The sequence below is a fragment of the Dermacentor variabilis genome, chromosome 3 (assembly GCF_050947875.1).
Source record: "Dermacentor variabilis isolate Ectoservices chromosome 3, ASM5094787v1, whole genome shotgun sequence".
NCBI classification, from domain to species: domain Eukaryota; kingdom Metazoa; phylum Arthropoda; class Arachnida; order Ixodida; family Ixodidae; genus Dermacentor; species Dermacentor variabilis.
Genome location: NC_134570.1, coordinates 116,228,469 through 116,237,685, shown reverse-complemented (window position 1 = coordinate 116,237,685; position 9,217 = coordinate 116,228,469). Strand labels below are relative to the sequence as shown.

The 9,217-nt window shown below is 49.5% G+C and overlaps 1 protein-coding gene across 1 annotated transcript in view; it reads right to left on the bottom strand.

Annotated features, from left to right (window-relative positions):
• Nucleotides 1–4,805: 4,805 nt before the first annotated feature.
• LOC142574702 (uncharacterized) overlaps nucleotides 4,806–9,217 on the bottom strand; it is a 45,265-nt gene continuing 40,853 nt past the window's right edge. Inside the window, exon 5 of the mRNA XM_075683730.1 lies at nucleotides 4,806–6,742. Coding sequence (XP_075539845.1) covers nucleotides 6,101–6,742 — 642 coding nt within the window. The 3' untranslated portion in view covers nucleotides 4,806–6,100. The remainder of the gene's footprint in view (nucleotides 6,743–9,217) is intronic.

Sequence of the window (9,217 nt, the reverse complement as noted above, 5' to 3'; positions counted from 1 at the left end):
GGTGCGCCCGCACTAGTCCGGTGCTTCTGCACGAATGCGGATGGTTGCAGCCTCAGCTGCTCCGAATCCTTAGATAATGTGAAAAAGTGCGTGCGTCGCAGGGAGCGAGGCCAGCGTGCCACCGAGTTCAGCGTACTCATCGCGTCGCTGCCGCAACTTCTCCCTCTGCCGCTCTCGCCGCACGACTCCGCGCTATTCGACGTCGCCACCACTGTGCCAGGTGTCAAGTCAAAGCGCCGAACAGCCGTATGTGCCATGCAGCAGAAGACGGCTGCACTTCTTTACGAGCGCCTAGGGCACCGGCTGCTCTTTTACACCGACGGCTCTGTGTAGAGTGATGGCTCCGGTGCTGCTGCGTGCACGGCGCCGGACATTTCCGCTACGCGACAGTGCCGCCTTCGGTTTGCTTCGTCCTCCACGGTGGCCGAGCTCGCTGCGATCGACCTTGCGGTTGACCTACTTTTACAGCGGAGCGGTGTCGTTTCCGCTGCGATCTTATCTGACTCGCGTGCGTCGCTGTGCATGCTTGCGAAGGACTATGTCGGTCTTCCGCTTGTGCAGCGGGTCGGTTCAAAACTCCGCCATCTCGTCGGGCGGGGCTGCGATTTGGCCTTGCAGTGGGTCCCCGCGCACATCGGCTTACCGGGAAACGAGGCGGCCGACTCCCTCGCTACCACCGTCACCCCTTTCGACGTGGCCAAGACGACGATCCTGCGCACGCTCAGCGCGCAGCACCCGGACCCGCGCGTTGCGGCAGGTACGCCCCCTCGCCTCCTCCCCCGTGCCGGACTCTCCCGCGAGGACCGTTCGTTCCTCCTTCGCCTACGTGTCCGCTGCTACATGACGGCCGCCAGACTACATAGACTGCAGGGAAAGGGCAGCCCCGTGTGCAGCAACTGTGCCGATGTCGAGACGCTTGGGCACCTCCTACTTCACTGTCCTGCTTTCAGTGTGGAGCGCACGGACTTGTGTTCTTCGTATCGGCGTTTGCGACTGCCTTGCGACACGACCAACGCGCTGCTTTTTCCTGTTGCCCACTCGTCTATCGTCAAGAGTGCGCTTGCGGCACTACTTGAATTTTGCAGTTAGACACAACTAAGAGCGCGGCTCTGAGCCCCGCATTCGCTTAGTTTCTTTTTTCTTTTTTGCCGCATCCTCCTTTCCTCTCTCATCTTTTTCTCCCCACACCCCTTTCCCCGTGCAGTGCTGTTGAGGTGTCCTCCTGTGAGAGAGTTACGGCACTGCACTTATCTCTTCCATTCTCTCTAAAATCACTTTACACACACACACACACACACACACACACACACACACACACACACACACACACACACACACACACACACACACACACACACACACACACACACACACACACACACACACACACACACACACACACACACACACACACATACACACACACACACACACACACACACACATAGGCAGCGAAATTGCCCAAGCAGAAGAAAATGCAGTACTATCTCATGCGAAACTCAGCTAGTTTCATCAAGAAAGTGATCTTGTATATGGTATGTGCTTTTATGACATCCAATTATTTAGCAGGCCTATATCGAATTATGCTCTATACCGCACTGGTAGGCATTTTTTTGCGAGTTAGATATAGCCGGGTTCGACTGTACTGCAGTTCTCGTTTGTACTCTGGCTTGATAATCGTCGTCATTTTTCATGAAAGATTATATTAAGACAAGAGTTTATTCTGCCGGCAACTGCTTTATGTAAAAAAGTCGCAGTTTCGCCCGTAAAGCGAAGCATCATAAGCGATAGCAAATTATTAGAGAGCTATATGAAGTAGGGATAGTAGCTTTTCGGCCGTATAAGCATGCGAACATTCGCTTACCAACTAAATTAACAAGCATGTTGCCACGCACGCACAGGCAAACATGAACACGTCACACTTGATGACCGCTAACGCTCGCTATCAAAATGCTGGTGCAAGGAAGCACGGCAGCAGCAGTGTGCGAGGTGACCTTCGTGCTACCTATTGCTTCAATGCAAACAGCAGTGAGAACCCAATGCACACGAAGCTATGAGCCATCGAGAGAAACCTAGACTCTGTCCCTATCACATATTACTTTAAAGATAGGACCTGCGCAGTCGTGGCATTATGCAGCTGCCGCTGGAGTAAACCCCCCTTCCTTCCCCTTCACATAGTGCCTTGCGGGCGATGAAAGACGGCCAGCTTTCTACCCGCTTTCCTCCCTTGCATTGTGCGAGATTGAGCCACCACCATCGGCTCACGCTTGCATGCTTTCACTCACATATACGGCACGTGGCGACGATGTTACCGTACTGGGACCTCATACGAAGCATCACGCCGACGGCAGAAACGCACCTGGAGTGCCATATAATTGCTATCGCAATACATACTATAGGCAATGTTTGTGTCACCGGCGGCGGTGACATGATCGGGCTGGGCGGTCGGCACGGCAGGAAGCTGGCTGGCTGGCTCCTCGATGCTAACCTTGGCATTTGTTAGCAACGAGTACTAATTACCCGGTAATCGTACCAGTATTATGCGGCTCCACAATAGGGTGGCTAGAATGGGGAGGTGTGAAGACCGTGGCACCGCCACCATTGCCTAGCTAGGCCCCACTGCGCGTTCCTGCCACTGGGGGAAAATTTGGCGCTTCCATCGAGGGCGCCGTCAGCCTGTCAGTCTCGTAGGCCATAGCGCTGTGCAAGGTAGCTCTCGTGGTCTATGTAGTGCAGCTCTGTTAAGCTTTTACAGTAGTTCGTGAGCTTTTACAGCTTGGCAAAGAGCACCACAGGAGAAAATGTGTCCCCTGTAGTTTTAGAGTTGCTGCTGTCGGAGTAGCAGCTGCCCTCAGAAAATAAACAGCCTTGGACGACAGTGCACTACTGGCTGAAGCAACAGAAGCGGCAGAAGTTGCCGTGCACCATGTGGACTATGTGGAGAAACGCAGTGATGCACGCCTGGTTTATTACATTGCGGGCTATGTAGCCAGGAAGTGCATCGTTTTGACTGATCGCAAGGCATGTAGGGATGCCTGGTTTGTGATAAGAGAAAGTACCCCACCAATTGCCAGCAGAAGCTTGCAAACAGCGGGACATGGGGTGGGGGAGTCTTCTGAACCCATCAGCCTGTTTGTACAACCTTATTCAGACCCTCGAGGACAGACTCAATAGTGCATACAGCACTAACATGACTGCATGCAAAAGTGGTCAAGGATTTCTTGTTTCTAGCAGCCAATGTGCCACAGATTGGGTGCACGGAGTATTCCACTGCTCTAACATGATCGATGGCTAGGTTTTAATGCATCACATGTTCGCTTTTGCTCAAAGGGTTAAACAAGTGTGCTCCTCACAACAAAGTCAAGAGGGTTAAACTGGGTGCTTTGTAAAAAATGTGATGCTCTTCATTGACTGTGCTATATGCAATAAACTCTTATTAAGTAATCAGCTTTTTGTACTTTCTAGAATTTCTTTTTCTACGACATTGCTGATATATTGCATTAACTTCCTCCCTTTAAAGTGCTATTACAATCGCAAATATGCGGCTAATGTGCGCGCAACACATTCAAAGGTGTTCCAACGCACTGGCCTTCCATGGTGATTCCTATGAACTGTACTTTCGGCAAGACATAGGCGCGCCAACCTCGGCCAAAGGTGGATGCAAGAGCCCTCCTCTCTGTATCGGCTGCGTGGGCGGTGCTTGCAGCTTCTACGTGCAATGAGAGCAGTGAAACACTCCATTAAATTATCTTGGAATCTACAATGCTGAAAGAAATATACTTGTCAGCATCAAGAGCATTCAAGCGTAAAAACCAAGCACGACAAATCATTTGCGCGCCTGGAGGTATGCACACGCCGCGAGAAACTACAGCGCCCCTGCCCGCAGCGCGGTCATGCAGCAGGAACGCGTTTTGGGGCCAGCCTCCAGGTGCCATTCTTCACACCTCCCCATTCTAGCCACCCTACCCACATCTTGCTCTTCGCTATTTTTCGGACACTGATTGCCGAAAAATTGAAAGGTTGATGGCCGACGCAAATGACGAGGAGGCAGGGGTGCCAGCCATAACCCTCCCCATTTGTGATGGCATATTTCTTCCCAAACGGTGCGCAGTTGCGCGCACATTTCTCCCAGTTTGCCGATACTATTCCACAACCTCAACCTTTCTTTTTCACTGTATACGAATGCATTCTTGCCTGCTACGTCGCGTATATTCCAAAGCACTGCACTTCGCACATTTGACGAAAGTGGCGACTGACGAAAGCAATGGCTATGCATATACCTCGCTACGGTGAGCAATTGGGCTTCGGCAGAAGTGCGCTTAAACAATTTCTTTCTCAATAATTGCATCAGTTTAAGTAATTTAATATGCAATTTCATAAATGTTCACAAAAAGACTGCAGCCAAGCGGTCCGGTGAGAACGCATAAAGTGGTAAACAGGGTGAAGAAAAGAAAGGGCAGTTGCCCGATCATCATCATCATTATCATCCCCATCAACACAGCTGGCAATAGCTGCTCGATAGTGTGTACTTATTCCAAATCACTAAAAAGTGGAGACGGGGCGCTTGCATGGGTAGGGGCACTTGCTCGGGATTTTTAGTTAGCGGTTCGTAAAGCCTTGTAACTGCTTAATAAATGTATCTCCTACTAAGTCCGAATTGTCCAAGGTAGCAAACAGGTAGTTTCGAAGTAGTACTTGGTATAGCGTCTAGTCTAAACACCCGATACATTTTTTCTAACAGTGTGGGAAGTTTCACCGAAGCACGGCTCTGCTACCTTGTACTATTTATGCTAATATTACTGAGGAAGTAAAAAAACCCGCAAACCTTAAGCATGGAGTGGGTACATTGAATGAGACTCATATGGCAGCTGAGAATCAAATTAACACCTTTTACCTTTTGAATGCGTCAGACGCTATAATAGGGATTTAACGATTAGCTGCGCCAGCAAATCTGCCTTAAGCAGCCACGGGTATATAATTCACACGCACTGAGAACAAGAAAGGAAAGGTGAAAAACTTGCGCCCACAAAAAAAAATGCAGCATAAGGTATCCGAATTCACTAATAACCCTTGACCGCAAAATCAATTTAGCTAAAAATAGTAAAAGCTTGGAGTACGCGAAAATAAAAAAAAATCGAAGTTACGTGTTCCTTAATCAGCCCGCATATATTCGATGCTCTTGAGTTTATATATTCGATGCTCTATTCGATGGCGTTTTGCGCACCGACATCGTTGAGGCTAGCTCAGGAGGGCCAACACTTTCCTCGAGGGAACAGGCTGCCGCTGGCGATGTTGCCCCTGCCGATGCTGCCGCTAAAATTTCGGTCGCGGTACCGCGTGTTGAGCTTGCTTTCCTTTTGCGTCGGCCATGATGCTTGCCCGGTTTGTCTGGCTTGAGGGACTTCTGCGACTCCGTGGTGGATGTCAAAGATGTTTTAAGTGCTTCCTTGCGCTGCTCTTCGCTCATAACTGGGCGGACTTCGGCGGGCTTCTTCTCGACATATACTTCGGGAAGACACTGGACCGCTACTGCGCTCGCAAATGCCAGCGCTGTCGTGATGGCCCCAACGACCAAGAGCTGTTCTTCGTGCAAGGATGCTTGGAGGCCTGTAGCCAGAAGCACGCCAAGCCGACCGAAGGAGTACGACAGGCAAAGCCCCAAGCTTTGAGTCGTCGTAGGGTACACCTCCGCGGTGTAGGCGTAGTTCAGACACATGGCAATCCCCGACGCGCTGGACATCATTATCCTCGGCAGAGGAAGTACGGCGGCCCAAGGCCAATGCGAGAGGACCGTCTGCAGCACGCTTGAGGCGCCAAGGAAAGCTAGTAAGCCTGACAGAGTCACGCGGTGGCCTCGTTCCTTCATGCCATAGAAGGCTATGATGAGAACGAGCCCATTGCATGGAAAGGATGCGAGAGCCCACAGTTCTTGGAGCGGGGCACCCAAGCCTGAGGCATAAAGGGCAAAGCTCACGCTAAACCACGTCAAGAGTGCAGAAAATGCGCGCCGCCGAAGGAAAGCCGTACGGACTATGCTCGTGGTACCAGCAGTCACCGACGTGGTGTTGGCATCCCGCTTCAGGAGCTGCTGTTTCAACGCCTAAAACGTTGCTGTGGCCTTGCGAGCTTCTATCCTGTTCACCCGGGCTACTCGGAGTACGGTGAATTCAGCTGCCCGTAGCCTCCACGCGGCAATCTGCCAAACGGGGGACTCATCAAGGTAATAACACCAAGAGACCATTATCGCCGTGACCGTGACGAGCAGGGCTTGTGAGAGCACCCACCTTGGCTTGAGCGTCGAAAGAAGCTGCACCAGCGGAGACGTCACAAGTATGGCGATACCGCTGGCTGCCAATATGTACGTAGCCCGGTGCTCATTCCCGGTCACTTCGTAGAGCACAGTCAAGGCCATCAGCATGGTTGCGCTTGCCATGGCAGCAGTGACAAGGCGCGACAGGATGAACATTCCCGCGGAGGAGGACGCCGCGGCCACCAGGCTGCCGAGCAATGTGGAGATGGCGCACGTCGACAAGACTGGTCTGCGACCCACGCGGTCTGCTGCGATTCCGGCGATGGGAACGAATAGCATGGGGGCCAGTCCGAACGTGGATTTCGAAACGGAGTAGAGCCAGTCGCGAGTGCACACCAAGTCCCAGATGCTGACGATGCTTTCACCGTCTTTCTCGGTGTCGTAGTCCCACCGATTGCACGGTACTATGCTACGCTCGTCCTGGTCTTCTCCCTGAAAAGAAGGAGATAAACGAAAACGTCAATCGCCCCGACGAACCGTCTTCTGATTAACTTCTTAGCAAATACTCCTTGACGTTTTTAGAAAAGTCTGCACAATCGAAATAAAATAGCTTCGAGAGAAATATTGATCACTGAGAGACTCGTAGGCTGGGTCTCTGTATGCGTCATGCTTCTTGAGTTAGCGTGAATTGCATAAGAACCGTGATACCTAGGACCATGACGTCCTCATGTGCTTTCAAAGATAAGTAATGGTCTTGTATGCAGAAATGAACGTCCTGCATATGGAAATATACATTATATGCACAGATTTCCTGCCTCAGGTTTTTTCAGTTCCCGTTTTTCCACTTTTAAATTATCAGCGAACGAAGAGCGTTAACATTTGACAAGCAAAATGTGTGTGCAGAGGGCATCGTGGATAGGAAAGTAAGTGCCTTCTTCCCTGTGTTGCCATCTTCTCGTCATTTTCTGCTAGAGATGCTCGAAAGACTCGGAAATGTCTCTCGGAGACAGATACAATTACATTGGCATCCAGAAATTTTGATCGTTGTTGACCATGTGGCTGAAGGATGGATAGATTGCCAAACTGAGTAAACGTAAGCTGTAGTAAAAGCAGCTACTACTAGTGCTCATTAAGGGGGACCATTGTTCAGGAGTATGCTGCACTAGCTTCATTAATAAGGAATGCAGAAGTAGAGGAAAATATTAAGAAAATAAATTGACCAATCTTGACCTCATATTTGTCGTCCATCGTCGCCGTTTTGATTTATCTCTGATTTTCTTAGGTGAACTTGTTCAAACTAATCTATCAGCCTGCTTAGGTCTCAGCATTCGTGTTATAACCAAAAGTGTGGCTGAATTCACTAAATGAGTGCGATTCATAAATTATAAGCTAAGCACCAACCAATGTACCGTTCCCGCTTTCACACGGTATCAATATTTTGCAGTAAAACTGCGAAAAAAAAGAAAAAAAAACAATCGCTTACAGTAAGACGAATATCCACTGAGCCAGAAACCTGAGAAGAAATTATGCAAAGATTAGTTTCGCTGCTTTCTCTTCGTTTCTATGATTCTCTGTTGACAACTGTAAGATTTCGGCGATTATGCAGTAATCGAATTCGAATGGAATCGCTACGTTATCTAGACCATGGGTTACGCTAGCGCTGAATGCATGTCGTTCCGGTCAGGAATGCCCGCGAGAGTTTTGGTTTAAGTAAAATGTTTTGAGATCAAGACGAGAAGTCAAAATTGTATCTGTCTTAACACCCCGGTCATGTTCCCAATTAACGGCTCTAGGCGGACGTCATGTCTGTACACGGTTGAGTGATGAGCAAGCTTGTTGAAAGACACATCGAGTTTGCACGTCGTTGTGACGCTGTTTATAATGTCTGTTGGATGTTCCTGTATTGTTCTACAGGGGATTGGGTATTGCAATGCGTCGTAGTGCCCTTTGAGGCACACGTTATCAATTGCCGCTAGAAATTTTACTCCGACATTCTTTTTTTGCATCGTTAGTGTAATTGAAAACATCCAGCAGGAAAACAGTCTAGAACGTGCGCATTCTTGTGTGGACCCCATTGTCTAAACGAATCAATGCTCCCAGATTGCCCTCCGAACACTATTTGAGCTACGGGAGAGAGATTGACTGTTTTACGTCAATCGTGCAGTTGAAGACGCACATCCAGCTCAGAATTCTGCGTGATTCCGCCTGCGAATTCTGCCTACTAAAGACTGACCTCAAACGGCAGGTGGAAAAGGAGTTTGCGGTTGAGTTTCCGCGTATGAGGATGGAGTTTTCTCGTATATTCACATGACAATACGACGCTATCATATCTCGAGTTCGTGTGCAATTCATACTTTACGAATTTTCTGAAGCATCTTGCTTTCATAAATTAACTTACTTCAGTAACGTCCATGTATGCGCCAAGCGGAGGGTATGCGTGGATCGGAATGCGTGGTTTTCTTACGGGCAACATCGCCGCCGCCGACACCATCGTATAGGCGCGTCCTTCACGATGGGTATGATCAATGCTTGAGGCTTATCAACGTCATTGTTAGGCACGCCTCCTTTTGCTGCCGACGCTGTTTTCGGGAACGTGACAATGAACACTTGCAGCAAAACACCGTCTTGCTAACACTGTCAGTGTAGCTTACATTATGTTGTCGTGGCCAACCGCAGTAGTTTTTTCATTGCAATTACAAATACATGGAAAATCTAAAACGCAGAAGAAATGCGCCGAAAGGCCGCGGGAACTGCGCTTCATATGGTTGCATGTTACCATCCTTATGTAGGCGTTTATTTTTCAGGGAACACAAGCTCAACAAGCTCGGGGCAGCACGAAAGAAGAAACTGTTCCAGGTGAACTCGATACCACGGATACGCATTTACATATCCCGAAAAGCCACCGCACCGTCTATCTTAATCCTGTCGCCCTGTGAAAAGATAGTAAGGTAACTTCAATGCCAAATT